We start from the raw sequence: 21,398 nt of genomic DNA, 5'->3' as shown, positions 1-21,398 counted from the left end.
CTATCTCTAATCGAGCAAAATTATTGCGCTTATGCTGAAAAATACAAATATATCCAAACTATGCAAGAAGTAAAAGAGAGTTAAAAGTTGAAATTTGTTGCAAATAAAAAAATGCAACCGATCGAATTTTTTGATCAATGCGGGAGCTTGAAGAGTTTTAACGATTACACAGGCTTGCAACCAAAGAAAGTATTTTGAAACCAATAACTAACTCTGATAGATTTTGAAACACTGTTTTCAGGAAAAATAGTCAAAAAAAAAATGCGTCACGTACCATTTTTTGCGAATTGAACTTTTTGATTTTCGTAGCCACCAAACGATTGTGTTATAACGAAGTTATAGATGAGAATTTTATAGTGTCATAAAGTGTTACATAAAGTTTATACTATCAAAAATTGGAGATATTTTGTGTCTGGGGTGGTAAAAAATTTGGAAACAGCTTTCAAGTTAATATGTCCAAAGAATCAGGCACTATTCAGAAGCAGCAAGCCACAATTTTTATCCAGATCTGGGCTTTTCAAAGGAATTTCCCGAATTGTTAGGCTCTAGGCTAAGTGAAAGAAATCATTAGTTCCTGGTTCGGATAGGGAGAGATAGATTGCGCTCCACATTTTTCTTTATATAGTATAGCTTGGTTTACTATAGTCCTGATTTGATGGGGCATTTTAATTTTCGGTATGATTTGTACGAATAGAGAATCTGTATTCACTCCTCAAAAAGAAGACTCAAAGCACTGAATCTGCATAAGAGTATCAAGTATACTTGAAACCCATTAGATTACTTTCTGTACCTGAAATAATCTTACGACATTTTAGCTTTGATTCGCCAATTTTAGGCATAGTATAATGAACAGGGTTGCACAGTATGTGGTGATCTAAAAGTGATTTTTCCTGCTTCTTGGTCAGCAAGTCAAACACAGAAAGTATCCTTGCTTCTTGTGTGAATGAGGGTCGAAGAAAAATCATCGGATCATAGTAAACCGCATAGAAAAGCGTTAAAACTTAGTAACAAATATGTAGCAAAGAAAAGTTTGGTGCAATCTAGGAAACCCGTGTTGCCTCCCCTCAAAGTCAATTTTGGCTTGACGGTAGAGCTTAATTTGCATGGGCGCTCACATGAGCTCTGCTCCTTTATTTTTTTTTTTTTTTCAATTTTATGTTAGTTTTTACACATGAAAAGTAGTTCTGAACACTATAGGGCTCCCGCACTTCTTCGTTAGAAATTAAGCACTGCATGATGTCACAATTTGTCAAAGCTCTATTAAAGGGAAGTGAGTGTTTTAAATACCTAGGCAACAAGTGTTCAATACTCTCGGAAGCCAAAATTAAAGGAAGTGTTTTCGCTGATGCAGTTGTTCGGTATCTTTTTAGTGTGTGAAGTGTGAGAAAGTAAAAATACTTTTGAGGGAAAAAGTTTCTTTAAAGGAAGTTGTCACAAAATTCCTTGGGAACTTACATAGAAGATCACATCTTTAAATCTATCATAGAAAAATGGTAATGAAAATCTTATTTGGGTTGCTTGATGACTTTTATCCATTTGGACAACTTTCCCCAAATTCTTAAAGTCAATTTGTAAAGAGCAGAAAAACAATTTCACCAAGACATCAAAATCAAAGAGGTAGAGCGTAAAAAATGAGAAAAGTAGAACGTCAATATATTGGAGAACTATTGTTGGATGTTACACGGACGAGACCCTCGTACTCCAGGAAGTGTTAAAAAATGATAAGTGCATTAAAAGGATACAGATGTGGGAGAAAAACCATACGAACACCTATGAAATATAAGAAAAACTTCATTAATAAGGAGTTGGAGCACACTTTGACTTAATTACAGATTGTATGTAACGTGGGATGGATTTATAAAGATCGTGAACAACATTTTATGGAGTATGAAGCCATTTCTCCAGCAAAGCAGTTTCTATTTCCGAAAGCTCAGATAGAGGGTGAAGTTAATCACCGAGTTTTGATTCCAAATATCCCCACAGATGTTTGTGAACGTTCAAGTCAGAAACGGAGAAGGCCGAGCAAGATGTTCTACTTTGTCCTCATTCTCCTCGAACCATTTTTACACTATTTTAACAAGGTGTGTAGAAAGCCTTACGTCTCGATACAATGGGCATTTTTCGAAAATTGAAGTCTGGATAAAGGAATTCCTCAGAATGTCTTCATAGTGAACAGCTTTTACTCCTCTATGAAGGGTAACAAGCGGTTCAAAACCACGGTAAGATATCACCTCTCATTTAATGAGGGAACGACCTCCATGCTTCACAGTTAGCAAGAGTCAGTCAAGAAAAAATTCTTCGTAGGGCTTTTTTTCACGCATATAAATCCGTCTCTGACTTAAATGTAGTGAAGATTGATTCATCAGACCAGAAGACTTCCTGCCACTGTTGAAGAGTTCAATTTTTGTGCATTTTAAACCATTAGCGTTACAGAAAAGCACGACCGGTTATCACACTGGATTTCGAAATTCAACTCTTTCATAAATCTTCGAAGCATGAAGTTTTCTTTGGACAATTTTGCTAAAATGGGACTCTGTCGTTGTCTGGGCAAAAGATTTCTTGAGTTTTTAGACCAATATGCGGATCAAATGAACTCTCTTTTAACCCTATCAGAAAGCTTCGTTATCCGTCCACTGCTGTGCTTCGCAGACGACATATTTCCGCATTTTGCACATGCTGTCTTGTACTCTGACTCAAGACTATTTGTGCGCCTCAAATAACAGCTGCTTCCGTTACCGAGCAAACAGAGCATCGCATTCCAAAAATCATGAATTTTTAAAACTCAGATGCGTCAGTCATTATTGAGATGTTCGATAGTATGATAAGCGCGTGAAACTCCTATGACTGATGTCGAACGACTGATACCTTACACTTCATAACCACTTAGAGGCAGACTTATATATAAAGTGATACCCACGTTCTGCTTCTTTGAAATGGACCACGGCTTTTCATGCATGTTCGTATTATTTTGTCCTGCATCTGTACCTTCTAATTATTATAAAATGAATATATGTTCCTCCACAACACTGACGCTACTTACCGCGCCATGCCATTACTACTACTGCAAATGTCTCACATACTGCTATCTGTCGATACAACTTCCACCACCGCATCCCCATCAATAGTGCTACGGAGTAGGAGCGAAAATGACAGACTACAGCCCCGATCCCGACTCCGGAAATTTCACAGCCTTTGACTCCGACTCCGAAAGCTTTATACCAAAATCAGCCAGACTCCGACTCCGACAACACAAGCAGTGGCAGAGTGGCGAACTCAGTGGAAAAAGGATCGGCTCCGACTCCAACCCCTACTTTTGAAATTTTAAGCCTTTGATTCCCGACTCTGACTCATTTACTTCAAAAACAATCCCACTCCAACTGCGGCTCCCTGCCCACCACAACTCGCGCAGCGCCCTTTCCAAATACGGGGGGGGGGGGATAATTATGCCAGATTCTGTACGTAAAAGTATTTGCAGTCCAGTAAAAAAAGAAACAGCGGACAAGAATTCTTATTCTTTAATTACAAACTATTAAGTCTAATTTTAACAACTAATAGTACCCATTCATCAACCATAATCGCTTTCAATTTCCAGATAGCAAAAATACAATTATAGAAATGTGCGCCGGTTGATATTAAACCACATACCAAAAGTGATTCTAAATCTCCTACACTGCAAGAAAAACAAGAAGGTTTGAAACTTCCAGACAAATGGTAATTAAGGAAAGCAGCATCATGTACAACGTTATACTTGGAGCTTAGATTAAGAGCTATAAATTAAAGCTGAAAAAAACCAAGATCAATTCCCTGAATCGTAGACTATGAACCTCAGGAAGAAAACAAAATAGTTCCATAATTTGGAACAAGAACAATCACTTAATTGCTCCTAAATTTCATTCTTGATCATGTGAAGTACTTTTGATTTGTTTAAATACTGCGGGATCTTAATTAAAGCTTTGAAGAGAATATGAGGAAAATTTTGTAATTCTAATAAACGAGAAAATGTGCGTGGTAAACGCACAAATAGCAATCAAGTTAAAAACTTTTTTTGGGGGTTACATCATCCCATTTTCAATGCAGAATTTGTGAGCTTCTTTTTACAGATTTGATTTCTCATTTTTCAATTATTATTTTTGCACAAAGATAAAGTTTTTTCTTCTTTTGTAATTCTGGTTGGTTAAAGAAGGTAAATTTTTATTTTTCAAGTGGGAATTTTCCGTGATTAGCGTTCGTTATCCCAAATATTTGATAGTAGAACTATTTGCACGTGTCCAAAACAAATTGCGAAAGTTTTAATAGTGTAATTAGCGCTCATACAAAGGTATTCCAGGAGTACCTTGTTTTAAATGAGAATAATAGACATTTTAAACGTAAAAATTTCATAACATTTCAGACGCGTATTTTAGGGTTAAATAGAAACCCTTTTCTAACAGAAAACTGCAAGTTTTGGGATAAAACATACCCGAATTAAAGCTCATCCAACCAGTTAAGCAGGTTGAAGAGCTAAATATGTGACACGTTTCGTCCAAAAAAACTTTCCGTAAGTGCAAGGAAAAAAGCAGTGAAAAAGACATTGATGTAGTTCAGTGTAGTCTTTTTCTCGCTCAAATAAGATGAATAACGTCAGCTGACTGTGTAAAACGTGCCCAGATAAAGACGTAGGCATATAGGCACAGATCTAGGGCACCAACACTTATGGGGCATCAAATCAGTAACTAAATTTCAAAAAAATTATAGTAATTTCATATCGCACTAAGCAAGGTCTAAACATTTTATTTAGAAAAAAATCAACTCTCTTTCGAAAATTTCAAAGCTACTTCACGCTTAACACTATATTTACACTATTATTGCATTAAAAATTTAAATGATAGTTACTTTTTGATTATTACAATCAGACAAAGTTTAACGACACCTTGTATTAATATACTACTAAAATTATTGCTTCTTATATTATTATGTACATGCGTCATATGTTATAATATGTATTGTATTGAAATATACACCATAGGCAGTTGTGGTATGCGTAGGATTTAAAGTATTTTTATAACTTCTCTTATAACACTATATATCTCTTATAATACGTGGGCAGGTGAAGGGCAGTAACTGCAAATTTTTCATTTTTCCTTTTTTTTTCTTTTGCATTTTTATCAACTATTGTACGTTAGTTTTATTGTACAATCCTGCCTAATTTGGTTTCCACTGAAAAAAAGGGGCGAAAGAAACGTGTAATTCCAACATTTCCCTTTATTGGTATTAAATCCAAAACGAGTTATTTCAAATATTTCGAAAACTTGTTTCCGCAGATTCTGCCGATTATCTGCCCAAGGCAGATTATAGTCAAGTTTGTGCCCAATGCTCTCAAAGGTCAAATCTGGATATGAGCAACTGCAAAGAAATATAATACAAGTTTTGTACCGAAAACAGCGGATCAACCAAATATAGAAGGTGTTTATCGGAACCGTTTTCCCAAACAGGAAAGTGGATGAAGCATTCAAAGTAGCAAAACAAAACAAAAATTATAAGTTAAATAAGTTGTTAATTTGTCAATCCCTTTCTGGTGCAAAGCCCCTTTTGTTCCTTCGATGATGTTTCTTTTACTCGGATGATTTTTTTAATCTCAAAGCTATCAATTTTACATTTATTAAAAAGCATGCATACAACACCGAAACTCGTATTTGCGATGTAGGGGAGGGTGACCCAAAGCGGGTAGGCAATTGTATACCACCTCGTGGTGTGCAATCGGCGATGCATACGTATGTCGTGTTCACTCGAATACCTCCGAGTTTCAATCAGTCTTAGCGAAGCAGCGGTGAAGAGGAATAACATAACCAGACTTAAAATACAAAAAATGATACATGTCTAAAAAAAAGCTTAAAGATATGTAATTTGTAATTAGCCGAAGACCAGGTGTTTTTTTTTTTTTTTTTTTAATCAATAATACTACGTTATTCTGACATCATCCACCTATAAACTACGATGGTCTTTTCATTGATTTTAGTTATTAATTTAAAGTTATAATTATTGAAATAAAAAGTGTACTTTCGGGCAAAGTGGGTATACCCACTTTCTATATGTTTTGTTGGCAATCTACTGACTTAGATTTCTATTTAAATAGGATAAGTATAACCTAAAAAAGTTATTTTTTTATGATGGAAATTTGCTAGTCTATTTATTTAATCAATTATTTCTTTGCATTTTATAAACAAATGTGTTGACTTAGATTCTAAATTTAAATTCGAGAAGTATAACTTTACTTTTTATTGTTTTTTAATGGCAGTTAGCTAGTCAATTGCTTAATCATTTATTGCTTCGTATTTGACTGATGAATGTACCAAATCACAATTAGTTAAACTTACCCTATTTACCCGAACGGCTTACTCGCTTTAGGCCCCTGGTTGGGCAAAGCGAGTTTCTTGAGTGTTTGTAATGATGGATAATAAATAAATATTGGGTTTGAAATACTACAGGAATCACTTTTTATTTTGAAGTTCAATATCCCTACTGGGAAATAAAATCAAAATTGTTATGATAAAAAGCTAAAAACTACGATTTTCGATTGTTCTTCGTTAACTTACTCGCTTTGGGCCACCTTCCCCTATTTATTGCTCACCTGTGCGTTTATTTACAATTTTTCTGTGTTTAATTATTTCCGGACAAAGGCAATTTCTTTTTATTCTTATGCCATGCATCTTGAAGTAAACTTGATTACATTCTTCAAGATTGGCTGAATACGAGTCAAGGCCTCCGTTCCGGGTTCTATCTGGCTGCGGCTTGTTCTCTGTCTGGAGCAGTGACGCTGACTTTCCTCGGACTTCCACAACGAAGGAGTTGGAGGGGTGGCACTCAAGGATCCTGCAGCACCTGCACTTCCCAGGCCCCATCCTGCTGTTGCACACAGGATTTGAACATCACCCACAGGTACATGAAGGATTCCTAAAAACATCAGAACATTCCGCTATTAGGTTCGGAATTTTATTCATAAAATTGACAGAATATACTGGGCATGTCATAGTTCCCTCCTGGGTTTGGAAGGCATATTACAACTAACGTCTTACCAGTACAACAACAACTTTACTGGAGAAAAACAAGTTTTGTTTCCAAAACGTTCGATGCGTGAACCTTTCGTAATGCGGCAGACATCAAGTCTGAAGTCTCATTCTTGCTTCACTCGCTCAATCGCTGCAACATATCACGATCAATGGTGGCAAATGCGGTATAGTCTGACCGCGAACAGATGACTCTTGTCAATCATTTGAGAAAACGAGTCCATTCCTTAAAATAGGTAGAGAAGGAAGAAAGGACACGTGCCATATTTTGGAGTTTAGCAGCATTTTGGCTATATTAAAAAAAAATGAACTCCTAGTATATTTTCGTTACTTGATTTTTTGACCTGAAAACTGAAAGTGTTAAGTTGCAGCAATAATTTCATTGAGTTGGCGAAAAAGCTAAAATGACGAGCTTTGCATTCTTTCTCGTAAACTCTACTCTCGCCTATTTTCAATTGAAATTAATTATAGGAGACGTTACCTCTGACCAATGGCTGCTGAAAGAAGTAAAATCAAGACCCTTCCACTTACGTAGGATGTGACCTGTCTACTGAGACAACTGTCTTGATCACACAAAATTAAAATGTTTTACCTCTTTGGCTAATTTCTTAAATTCCAAAGTGACGTATTCAAACTCTAGGACCAATGACGCACTTGCAAATTCCGTTCGAACTTTTCTCTCCATATCACCCCTTCATGAAAATGGACAATTCTGAAACGAGGCGGAGCCAAGGGTCAACTCTTCGCGGTCAGACTTAATTGATTTTTCAGCGTAAATCTTGTAAATCACGTGGCACATGGGCACACACACACATACGATCTTTGATATAGCCCCATACAGAATCGTGTTTCAGAATAGGGGTTCTCCATCTTGTTGGAAAACGAACGTCCATTATTTCTTCAGTGAAGTCAACGCTGTTGCTGTATTGGTAGTATAATTTAATAAGCCTTCCAAATCCCGGAAGGAATTGTGACTCAACCTTTAATTCAACATGCTGCAATTTGAAGAGAACGAAATATACAGTTCAAAACCATCATTCAACAGAAAGTTCAGTAATTGCATATGATATAAACACATGTTTAGAAACAATAGCATGATTTACAACATATAGCCAAAAGTGTTCGAACATTTTCAAAAACTGACATTTTATCGAATTTCTCGAGAAATACCAGACTAATTGTTAATCGCACTTTTCAATAAAAATTCAAACTGGCGTTCACTTCACAGGAGACAAACAGAATACTGAAGAAACGGAAAAGATTTTTTGGTCATCCTGCATCCTTAAAAAAAAAGCTGGGAATCAACTTTCCGTTTCGTAAATTACTATTTTTTTTTTTTTGCTATGAACAATTATTCTACGGATTTCGTAAAAGTATCCCATATATTCAAGATGATACAAGCTTTTATTTAAAATTTTGAATTTCCTGTACACGTTTCTGGACCATAAAAGGCAGTAGGGCTGGGCGATCGATCGATGCATCGCAAAAAACCAGTGTGCATCGTTAAACCGGTTTATAATTTTTCTCTAAACCGGTGCATCGGTACTTCTCAGATGTACAGACACCAATCCAGGGTTGCTGCCATTTTAATCTCTAATTTTTTCACACTAATGTTAATTAGCGGCGTGTCAATCCAATCTGGTTTAAGAATGAAGGTGCGAAGAGTTAGATCTTCATTTCTCCCAAAACATATGAGAATTGCACATGCGTTCTTTGTTATAGACGAAATATATGTTGATGAACTAGTAAGTTTATCATATAGTCATTTGCCAGAAAAAAAAGCAAAATTTAAAGAGCAACACAGTAACAAAAAATGCAACATGTATTTTGGTGTTACAAGAAATGGAGTTCCAAGCACAGATGTTACAGAGTTTAGTAACTCGTAGTGTCACCGACCCCTCTCCTGCCCCCTCCTAAAAAAGAACTTTATAAATGTTTTATGTAAACATAAAATTTATATAATTTTCAAAAACAACTCGGTTCTATTTTTGTGGCATAGCAAAAGTTTGGAAGACAAATATAAATGGCGATTTCATTTTATGCAAAATTTGTCCTAGATGATGTATGTAACCTCTCCCTCTCCCAGCAATATTGGGCACTTTATTTTTGTTAACGTTTTTAAATTAAATATAATTTAAGATATATTGGTAAAAATTTTCAGAATTAAAGTATTTATATATTTTTAACTATTTCTCTTTGAGTGTTACCTTGTGCGGCGTCTCTCTCCCGTTTCTGATTACAAGGAACCTTTTTTCAATGCAAGAATATGTGAGCTTTTGAATGTAATGCATGGCTTTGCATCCAATTTCTTACATCCTTTTGCATTAAAAAAACAGGCTCATTGTAATCTCAAAACTTGTCTTCCATATTTTTCACTACTTGCTCCTTTTAGCACTGCTTTATAATATATCGAATTTCTTTCTGGTGCTGAAATCTGTTAATTCGTATCTGGCATGATATGTAATTTTTCTACTTTGTACATTTTTTGTAAAACTTAAACAAGCAGGTTTAGTTAAAAAGGAAAAAAAAGACCTTTCATCGTGATGCATCACTACATCGCGATCTTAGGTGGGCGATACATTACGATGTAGAAATTCCTACATCGCCCAGCCCTAATTGGCAGAGTTAAAAGTTCTACGCCCAAATTTGCCAAACATTCAGAAAACGTGACAGCATCGAAGGGAATCATTTTACTCAAATTTGAACTTAAAATTGTGAAAATTTTAAAATGAATTACATTTTTTACTGCGCATGCACGACAGATATCAATTGAGGCAGTGAGAAGCAAAGGGATGTAAGTGGACATTTTCAAGTTTTGAGTAAAACGTGTTTAAGGATAAGGTCCTAGATGAGCTTTCATTGAAACTTCTTTTCTAAATCATGCTGTATAGCAGCACCTACCAGAGCTACTAGTACTAACTCTTGCTCCATCACAGAGGAGAGGTTCACCTACCATTTGTACTAGTTATGTCCAAATTTTTAATTTTGGCACTTACATCCCTTTGCTTCTCACTGCCTCAATTAATAACTTTCATAGTTGCGTTGCCAAGTAATATGGCCATTTATAAAAAAATAAAATCCAGTTGAATATCATAAAAATTTAAAAAGATTCTGGTGATCTAACAAATCCAATTTTTTCAATGTACTGCTGTAGCATATAAATATTTGTTTAGAATAAGAGAGAGAAAGAGAAAGGACGTTCGTTTAATTTATTCTACAGATTTATTTTAAATTAAAATTCATTTCTGCTCTTCAAGAACTAGAATAATCGTAGTAACAGTAGTAAAAATATTGCAGCCGATTACCTTTCCATATTTTGTATGCACGAAGAGCTAACGTAATTTTATAGCACTGAAAATTAGTCTTCAATACAACACAGCGAAACGTTATGCTCAGTTTGAATTTTTAATGTGTTTATTCAGAGAATAATAGTGACTTTAATTTTTGAGCTTTTTAAGTTTCAAGCAGACTATTAACTGACGAAAATAATTGAAGGCATAAAAGGGGGCAAACCAGCTGGTTACCTGAGAAGGCTAAATTATCGACAAAATAAAAGATTTTATTTATTATTAATAATATTATTATTATTTATTTATTCATTTATTTATTTATTTAATTTTTGAAACCAGTTTTCAGTTTAACGTCAATGTGGTCTTTATCACTTTTGCACCAGAAATTTTTAAGAGTGTATTATCGTCATCGATTTGAAAACTTTTCTGTTTGTGAATAGGTAGTATAAAATATTAGAGATTAGACCTTTCTTTTCTGAAAAACTAAATTCTTTTGTTGTGTTCAAGAAAAAACATAAACTTTTGAGGAACCTTTCAAAAGCAATTATTTAGATTTATGATTCTAATACGTTGTTGTAGCTGTCTTGTGCCAGCTAGGCTGGCAATTTAGAGTGTGCTGCTTCACTTTTCCAACTTCCGTAATTTGGTGTGAAGCCCGACTTTCCCAGTACCCACTTGCCATAAGCACCAGCTTATAGGGTAGACAATCATTCATAGAACAACAACTCATTCACACAAAGAAATGACGAGAGAGAGAAAATGCATCCACGCCCGAGGCGGGATTCGAACCCAGAACCTCACCACCCGCAGTCAGACTTCTTTGACCACTAGACGGGACCGTGTCTTTGATCTTTCAGTTTCGCCGCTTAGTGGCTAAAGGAGGGGGGAAACGGCCGTGTCTGACGTCATCCTGGAAGCACTGACTTGCGTATTTCCATAGCTCAATACTGGTTTGCATCTTCAATTTTAATTTTTCTGCTCGCACTGTTTATCGCACGGGCTCCCCTTGCCCGTGCCCTGGGCATGACATTTCCAAGAACCAGGAGAACTTTTTATACTTCATTTAAATTATTTTTCAAAAACTATCCTAGTGTTTTGAAATAAATTCTTTAATTCTTAGTATTCCTTCCTATATTGTTTTCCCTTTTTCGTTCGGTGAGGGGGGGGGGGTGTAGTTTATAATGAATTTAAAACACAGAAGCAAAAATAAATTAACTGATGACGAAAATTAAGAGCAGCTGCAACATAGGTTTTGGTATAATTGGAAAAAAAGGGGTCAGACAGTGATAGGGGCGGACGGGCCCGCCGACCGATGCGCCCTCAGTGTACCTTGGTTATTATTATTTTCTTTTTTGCACCCTCAAATTTGTGTGACTTCGGTTTTTTTTTTTCATTCATTCTTTTTTTTTTATTTTTTTGCACTTTTTCAATCCTGAGCCTCTTTCTTTTTTTTCCCCCCCTTGTTTCCTCAAACCTAAGCTCTGTTTTTCTTTCATCCCTTGAACCTGTGTACCTTCGGTTTATTTATTTTATTTTACTTAATTTTTTACGGACTAAAACCTGTGCGCTTTAGGGGTGTTTCCCCCCCCCCTAAACCTGCGGACTTTCGAGGGTTTTTTTTCTTTCTTTCTTTTTTTTTTTTTTTTTTTTGAAACCTTTGGGAGTCAAGGTTGGTTCTATCTTGGGGAATCCTGTCCGCCCCTGAATAGTTATGGATTTCAGAGTGGTTTTTTAAAAATTACCTTTGAATTCGAAATGTTATGCACTTTTTTGTTATTTCATAATCAATGATGTTTATTGAATGAAATTATTTAAGAATGTAAATTAATTGGAGATTAATAAAAAATATGCATATATTTGATGACTTGTGCATCTTTTCATTTCAATTCGGAGTGTGCTGTTTGAATATCTCTTTGAAATATAGTATGAGTTCTCAAAAATGTTTCATAGGATAATAAATCTCTTAATGCAGCAGTTAAATATTGGAACAATGAGTGGTTTAAATGTCAAAGAATCAATATTTTTCCATTTTTAGTTGTTTTATCTATTTTGCAAATTTAAATATTTCATGGATTAATTTCTAGCAACATCTTAAACTGTTAAAAAACAAACGAACGAACAAAAAATCATTGGATGATGAACTTCAACGAATCGTTATGTGGTGTCATTTTCGGAGAATACATATTTTTATCATCTAGAGTTGTACATATATTCTACAAATACAAACATTTCAGTACATTTATTCATTATAGTTTATTTCATTTATTTGTTCCATAATCATCAGTAATTACGTAGCTGATTATAATTTGAATTTTTATCATTGATAACCAGTTAAAAAGTCACAACAATAGTTCTTGGAAATATCTGTTTAAAGTAAAGGTAGTTGTTTTAAAAAATGATTCAATTGAATAATATTCCTTTGTGGGGTTATTAATAAAACGTTATGTGCCAACCTGTTGTGTCAGTTTCGTATAACGCATATTTTTCCATCTACAGTTGCGCATATATTCTACAAATGCAATTTTTTTGCAGTATATGTATTTATTATAGCTTATTTCATTTATTTCAATCATAAACATCAGTAATTACATAGTTGATCATACTTTGAATGTTCATTAGTGGTACCCATTTGAAAAGTCACAGCCAATAGTTCTTGGAAATATCAGTTTAAAGTAAAGGTTTGATCTTAAAAATATTTCATAGGATAATTTTTTTTTTTTGGGGGGGGGGGGGTTATTAAAGAAACGTTATGTACCAGCCAGCTTCTGATATTCCGTACATATTCCTCTATAGTTATTTTAATATTCTGCAAAAATAATATTTTAATATATGTATTTATTGTAGTCATTTATGTACACAGCTATTTGCATTTTGAATCAACATAGTAGTTACAAAATCTTTCCATTATACACGAGTAACAGTACTTGGGAAATATCTGCTTGTAATAACAGTAATTGCTTTAAAAATGCTTCATGAGGTATTTAATTTCTTTCATAAAAGACGTATAAATGAAGTATTACCATGTGGTAATCAGTTTCTGAGTATTTGTATTTTTCCCTCTATGTTGTTGTATATATTTTATAAATGTAAATATATAACTATTTTGAACTAATATAGTTACTATATATTATTAAATTCAATCATTATTCATTGAAAAATTCGTTTTTTACTTCTCAGAATTAATATTAATTTATTATATTATTAATATTAATAATGATTCTTTCTCTCTTCTACAATTTTTTGAAGATAAACTTTAAAGTAAATGAATAACAGTAATTTCTCTTCCAAATCAGGAAAAGATTTTTTGTAGCAGTTTACGAATTTAATGACTCTCATAGATTACCATTTTCTTCAAATAAAATTATTTTAAGTTGTATTCAAACTTGGTTTAGTTTCATAATAATTATCGTTTGACATCACTCATGATCAAGTTTTGTTCTTCCATTTTATTCGAATTGAAAATAATTCTCGTAAAATATGGGTGAGACACTAATATCAAAGAAGGTAAGTTAAGACACGAAGACTTAATTTTTTTTTTTTTCCGAATTATGCTTTTACGTGCAAAAATAGGAGCGAAGCAATGCCATTTCCTATTGAAATCGTCTTAAAGTGCTCCGCGAGTGCTTCCGGAGCTACGTCACCAATTTCATACCCCCACAACCTGTTTCGGGAGATGGTCCAACCCTAGTCTCCTCTTCTAAAGACCCTGACTAGACAAGGCAGTCGGCAGTCTAATAAGCTTCAGGCGTATTTACATGTATTCCTAACTCTGAAGTTATACCATGTCATTAGATTCCTAACAGTTTCCTCTGCTAAACAGTTTTGCTAACCCTTATAACCACTGGTTTCTTTTTTTTCTCTTTCTAGCCGTCAAGACTCATCGGGAAGTCATCAAAAGTGTCAAAAAACTATCTCGTTCAGTGACACTGTGGATGTGGCTGACGACCTGGACAGTGGACCTCACGAGGCTCACGACCATATCAAGCAATCGCTTGACCACCGATGGGATGATGACATGAACGATTATGATGGTGACAGACTGGATGTGGACAATGCAAATGCAGATGTTAACATGTGTTACGATGATGATTGTGTTGCGAATAATGTGACAGTGGTTATGGAGGACAGGAAATTGTTCAACAGGTACGGTTGCGGACACTTACTGGAGGATGATCCTGTTGTTGAAGAAAAACCGGCAGCCGCGAGACAAATGACTGTAATAGAAGAAGTAACTAGCAGTGTATAAAGAAAAAATTTGCCTACGAAAAATAAAATTATCGGATTTTATCCAGTTTTCTTTCTAAGTGTATGTGTTATTACCCAGCAAATACATTCATTACACTTTATTGCAAGCAACATAAACTGAGTAATTGCTTTCTTTATAGAACAGTGATGTTGACTTTCAATGCAGTGAAAACATTTTTATATTTTTTATTTGTGTAACACATGCATGCAATGTACTTTCGAAAATAATATTTTCCCAGCAAATCGGGGTTCAATCAGTAATAGCAAACCGATAGAAGACTCATTTTGTAAGGAATTAGAATTTTCTACACTTAGAAACCAGGGCTGTGGAGTAAGAGTCGAAGAGTCAGAGTCGGACTGATTTTGGGGTAAAGGAATCGTTGAAACACTTGCCGACAGTTGACTCCGACTCTGGGCTCCATTTTTTCTTTAATTTTTACTAACTTTCCTTACATTAAAAAAAATGACTACAAATTGGTTCGATTTCTGCATGAAGACCTACTAATTAGAAAATAGCTGCTCTTGACAACTATATAGAAAGTTTCTTTATTTATTGAACTTTCACTTTCTCTAATAGGTATCTCCACCGATACGCTAGTTTGCTTGTTTTCATCACTTTCTTTCGTTTCTACAAGTTATAACTTTCTATTAGTTTTGGACGGAGGAAGTACATTATTTTAAACTATTTATTCTTTTACACATCATTTTTAGGAACGTTATTTATTTATATACATTATTTATTTACATTATTAATTTTGTATAAATTATTTAAATTTTTCATTGAAAATAACACTTTCATCCATATTAACTTACCAGGAAACCACACGATGATGTAATAAAGTAAAAAAGTTAAATACGAAGCAAGCGAAAGAGCATTGTGAAACATGTTAACTAACGCGTAAGTTAGTTGCCCTTATGTCCCCGTTATCGAAATATGAGGTCTTAAAGTCTGCCGAAATTTTAAGAAAAGTCGCCAATTTAGCATGTATTTGCCAAAAATGGGAGATATCTTTCACACGATTTGTAGATAGAATTTCTCGCGAAATCTTTAAATTTGGCTCAATCGAAATATATCGAAAACGGGGGGGGGGGGGATATTTTTTCCTCAAAAATATGTTTCAAGATGCTCTTTCGATTGCTACCTTTTTGAACTTTTTTCATCTTTACATAATTCGTGTGGTTTCCTGGTGAGTAAGGCTCAAAATCAAAGACTCTAAACGAAACTAACAAAATAGACATCACTACTAGTTTGGAAAAGATAAATTGGCGATTTTTTTAAAATTTCGGCAAAGCCCTTATATTTTGATAACGGGAGGACGAGGGCAAATAATTTATGCGTCAAAATATGTCTCAAGATGCTCTTTCGATTGCTATCTTTTTGAACTTTTTTCCTTAATACGCTTTTCGTGTGGTTCCCTGGTTAGTAAGGCTCAAAAATCAAAGACTCTAAATGAAACTAACAAAATAGACATCACTACTAGTTTGGAAAAGATAAATTGAACCAATAAATGTGCCGAAATATAAGTCCCATCGGAAAGCAAAGCATCATTAACTCCAAATAGTCTTTCTTAGCCTAGAAAAGGAACACTTCACATTCATTAATTTAAAAGCCCTTTCTAACGGGAGCTCCGAGAGCACCAATTGATGCGTTGAAAGCTTCTGATACGGAGGAGAATCACGCATCGCTCCCAATCGTGACTCCGTCATTTAAAAAGTTGGCTCAACTGCCTTGCTTCACCAATCTTCGATAAAGGTAGTAGAAATTGCACGCCATGATCAGGATGAGTAAGCTACAGTTTTTGTAAAAAACGTGGTATAAAAACAAGGATAAAATAAAAATAATTTAAAACTATAAATTCAGAAGCGAATTCTATTTATACAGAACCTAAACAGCTTCACACATACATAGAGGACTGCGTACAAAGCGCCTAGCCTCTGGACATAAACAGGAAAGATTTAAAACACAAAAGAAGGAAATAACACCCAGGGCACCGGCGGGAATCGAACCCACGATCTCCTGCTTAGAATACATAGCTTCTATCACGGTGGCCCCAATTCGCATAAGAAAAAATTAAAATTTTCGGTTTTCAAACACAATTTTTTATTTTCTGAAGCGTTCTTCCTCCCCCCTCCCTCGAATTGTTGTGCTCTTGTAGTTGATTACTCCATGTTTAAAAAAGTGATAAATTAAAGGAAGGCACAGAGTTGTTTGTTTCGGCGATTTGTATGTACAAGTTATTGCCATTGGTTGTACTGCTGTCAAGCGTCTCAACGGGTTTTGTTGTACCAGCTTTTATTTCGCCAGGGAACCATGTAAGGCGAGTCATGGCGTTGCTTTAATCTCATTTATTGGGAGGGGGGGGGCTTCGATTTCAAGGTGGTGCTTCTTTGCACCGGGGGTCTACCATCGCACTTGGGTGGTGGGCACCTCAGTATTTCGTGATATTTATAATAACAAAATGCTCAAATATGTTCCGAGAAAATAATGAGCAGATAGCAGGCCTAATTTCTGCCAGTAGCATATCAGACAAAAACAGAAAAGTTTCCCACTAAAAGTAACCTACCTGAAATTAGCGTGGAATCGTCCTGACTAATTCAGAGACCTTTTCAATAAAAGCCAGTCCCGTTTCCAAAAAAAACCAGGAACCTTCCAAAAAAACTTAGATATGTTTATAGGAATATCTTTACACTACCAGGATTTAAGGCCAAGGCTCCAAGAGCAGTCCTCCAAGAGGATAGTAAATGTGTACACTACGTGGCGGAATTTTGTTGAAAACGACACTGTAAAAACGATCCAGAAACGTTCCTGGAAAATAATGGGAATCTGATGTGCCCAATTTCTGCCAGTAACATATGTTGTAAGAAACAGAAACATTAAGTCAGTAACCTTTCGGAAACTATCCTCGAAACTTTCTGAAGAATTAGAAAATCTCCCCCAAATAAAGCCGGTCATGTCTCGGAAACCTTCGAGAAAAATTAAGTAGTTTAGCGTAAATTGAATAAAACCTTCCTGATTTACCAAGAAAGCTCCAGAAGCATTAATGAAACCATGGCCAAAGCCAAGACAAAATTGCAAGTAAGAACCAAGTAACTTAGTCAATCTGGATGAGCAGTAACCAAACCAAAACCGCTTAATAAACGCGCTCAGACAATCTTTAAACTAGTGGCTAAAAATATTTTTCAAAACAGTGAAAAGTCTGCATTCGTACAAATTGTAGCAATTCAGGAAACCTTTTTGCATACGTACTTGATTTTACTAGGATATAGATGAAAACCTGTGAAATCCCGAAACGTTCCACCGAAAAAATCAGTATCGTTTCGAAATTTTTTTTACAGTAGAGAGAAATTACATAACCGTTGATTAAAAATTGAAACTTGGTAAACATTTATTAGTTAGAAAATAAAACATTGCTTTACAATCCCTCTGATAAAATGATATAGAAAATTGCACCACAAGCGTTCCTTCTCCTTCAAAAATCCTGCAGGCATTTCGTCTCCCTGTTTCTACTTCTGGCTTCAAAGACCGTTATTAACAGTCATTAAGTGGGACGGAGGAGATCGACACTTTATCAGCCTCCGTGACCTTGAAGACAACTCGTCTCGTCAGTGCGTACTCCCGATGCTCGTATAATTACCTAGTTTCCCTTTCGATTTACCAAGATTAAAATCGTCGCTAATTTGTATAATTTCGTTCAGTGATACTCAGACCGAAAATTTTCTGGTTTAAACAGAGTGTCTTCTACCCACCCAGGAACAGGGCCGAAGAGAGGCAAGGCGAATTCCTTATCAGATTGGTCAGCGGGCATCCTCCTCCACAAAAATTATAAAACTTATAGGGTAACGACCAGAGTAATTGGCACTTTAAGAGTTCGTCCTTAAACTTACCTCTGTTTTCATTACTTAGAAAAAAAATATTCACTTGCAAATATTTTTGTATTAAAGAATGCACATCTGTGTATCTATTTAGTTGACTAAAATCAAAAATATTTGAATAGATTTTTTTTTTAAATATGTGTGTAAAATGTTCCCAAAGTCACCAGTAATTGGCACCTGATACCACAGTGTATGACACCTTGTGATCCAATAATTGGCACATGTTAATACAACTGGAAAATGACTTTATTTTTCATTTTTAGATTACATACAAATTTTATCATTATAAGAAACTTAATTAATGTTAATTTAAAGTAGGTAATTTACATGAATAAATGTTAAATCACACATCTGAACGTTGAAAAAGTATTTTAGAGAAATAAAAATAAATTTGGAGGGTTGCATGGAAAAATTATCGAGATTATTGCTGTTTCACTAGTCGGTGTGCAGTTTCGATTTTACGAATTATAACTATTTCCACAGAAAAAGGAACATTGACCCATGATTCTAAAGGACCAGAAAAAATGAGTCGGTTCTCTACAGTCATAATATCTGACGGATAGCCAAATATGTTCTTTTTTTGTTTCTTTTAAAAATTTAACAGTATATTCTGTAAGATTTAAATCAATAGTAGAACCTATATAATATAGTTGCTGCAAAAGTATCAGAAATCAATTTAGTGACATCTTGCAAAACACATTAGTGTATGTAGGCACATGTGCCAATTACTGGAGACTAGCAAAACTGAAGCGCCACTAAATGGCATCCATCATTATTTCAAAAATCCAAAAAGGGACAAAAATATGTTTCTACCCACTCAAAGTAACACCTTTCAACTAAACAAAACTTTTGACAACAAAAATTTAAAATATATTTTAAGTCAAATTTTAATGGATTGATACGCATGCTTCCGTTAAACGTTGCGTTCCATTGTCCGTTCCGAAGAAGCTTTTGCAACAAAAATGGCTGATTTGACTCAAGCCACAATTGTTTCTCTTTCCTATGCACTGCTTCTATTTAGTAACATGAATTGAAGTTATAATCTTCAAAGTTAATGTAATGTTGGTATATAGCCATCTACTTTAAAAAGATTGGATACAAAACTTATTTTAGGACATTTTTGTTGGAAGTGCCAATCACATGCCAATTACTAGGGGTGTTACCCTACTACCTCTATTTTAAGTTACCTCCTCCCCCCATAGGCCGGGGTCTTAGTTTCTGACTTGGCTGACATGGCCTCTCGTTGGTCCTGCATGCTAGAAAAGTAGTTTGCAATTTTCAGACACACCTTAAAAAGCCTGCAAAAATGAGTTAACTTTTTAGAGTGTGTCTGTGTTTTTGCTAGCGTTTAGTTAGCGTGTTTGATTGGTGTAAACTTTATTAAAAAGAGCATGTTTAACAAAGAACATGCACGAAAAAGAAAAAGAATTTTCCATTTTGTATTTTAAAGACATTTTTCGACAATTCCAAACTTTTCATCATTGACGTTCAACCGGGAAAATTTAAACCTTTTAATCTGTAAATCCAACAAAACTATGAATTATTCTTTAGCACCGAAAGATTAAGAAACTCTATTCTGAGTTTTATATTCTGAGCAGATTTTTATCTTTCTGTTTCAAGAAATCAAAGAAAAAAAATAGATTGTAAAAATAAAAAGGCATTTTCTCCATGGGAGGGGAAGGACTTGATAGCCACGAAAATTAGAGAATGATTGATTGAATTAAAGTGAAGTGAATCAAAGCGTGATAAACCTGCAATCGATTTTAATTTCGACGTAAATGATTATTGATCAGTACAATTTTGTTTTAACGATAAACTTAATAGTTCCTATTTTTCATTTTTGCTTTATAGTAAAAGTAGTAAAGTAAACTCTTTTTTTTTTTTTTTTTGGAATGAAAGTTTAAAATTGAATTTTTTTCTCTTCGGCAAAATTTTTCTTCGGCAACTTCTAAAAAAAAACACGTTTTCAAGAACTAAATTTTATTTTTATTTCATAATCTCATTAAAATTAACTTCACGAGTAAATGTTCTTTTACTCTGCTTATTTACTATTATTACTATTATTTTATTTAATTTTTACTTCATTTATTTTCTTTTATCTTAATTATTGAATGAATTAATTATTTACTTTCGTTCATCTATGAAATTTAGTTTTGAAGAGTTTTCTCGTTGCAATTCCTTTAAACAATTTGTTTTTCCTCTTTTCATCCTCTTAAGTGTTATAAATAAATAGCTTGAGTTTAATATACAAATACAAATGTGCCGACCAGCAACAGGCTTTTGGCTCAGCTAGGCTGGTCCTAGTCAATTTATTAGTCCCCAATGATGATCAATGGCCCTCTGGCTCTTAAATATTTCCCCCCTCTTTCTCATTACCACCTCTCCCGGTAAGCTGTTCCAAGTGCCCACAACCCTACTAAAGTAGTAGTTTTTCCTTATTTCCATGTTAGCCTGAGATATGAATAGCTTAAAACAATGACCTCATGTCCTGCTTTCAGCACAAAAATTTAATCCATTAACATCATTCATTTTGATAAATTTAAACAATTGAATCATGTTCCCTCTGATCCTCCTTTGCTCCAGGCTATAATACATAATAAGCCTATAAGTCTGGTATCATAATCTAAATCTGAAAGCCCTCTTACTAGTCTAGTTACTCTTCTTTGAACCCTTTCCAATACACAAATATCTTTCCTCAGATAAGGCGATCAAAACTGCACAGCATACTCCAAAAATGGGGTGCTACTAAACTTCTATATAAAGGCAGAAGAACCTTCTTAGATTTGTTTGAAATAGATCTATTGATAAACCCAAGCATTCTGTTGGCTTTGTTGCTTGCAATGCTGCACTGTTGACTAAACTTGAAGTCCTGATTTATTAAAATACCCAAAACAATAACATTTTCTGCCTGAGTAATGATTGGACCCTGTAAATGATAACTCGTACG

General features: G+C 34.6%; 1 protein-coding gene across 1 annotated transcript in view; it reads left to right on the top strand.

Annotated features, from left to right (window-relative positions):
- LOC129224587 (monocarboxylate transporter 13-like) overlaps positions 1 to 14,624 on the top strand; it is a 241,270-nt gene extending 226,646 nt beyond the window's left edge. Inside the window, exons 7-8 of the mRNA XM_054859071.1 lie at positions 6,717 to 6,915; positions 14,201 to 14,624. Coding sequence (XP_054715046.1) covers positions 6,717 to 6,915; positions 14,201 to 14,579 — 578 coding nt within the window. The 3' untranslated portion in view covers positions 14,580 to 14,624. The remainder of the gene's footprint in view (positions 1 to 6,716; positions 6,916 to 14,200) is intronic.
- Positions 14,625 to 21,398: the final 6,774 nt, after the last annotated feature.

This window comes from Uloborus diversus, chromosome 6 (assembly GCF_026930045.1).
Source record: "Uloborus diversus isolate 005 chromosome 6, Udiv.v.3.1, whole genome shotgun sequence".
Classification (NCBI taxonomy): Eukaryota; Metazoa; Arthropoda; class Arachnida; order Araneae; family Uloboridae; genus Uloborus; species Uloborus diversus.
The sequence above is the reverse complement of the archived record's forward strand: the minus strand, read 5'-3'. Positions and strand labels throughout refer to the sequence as shown.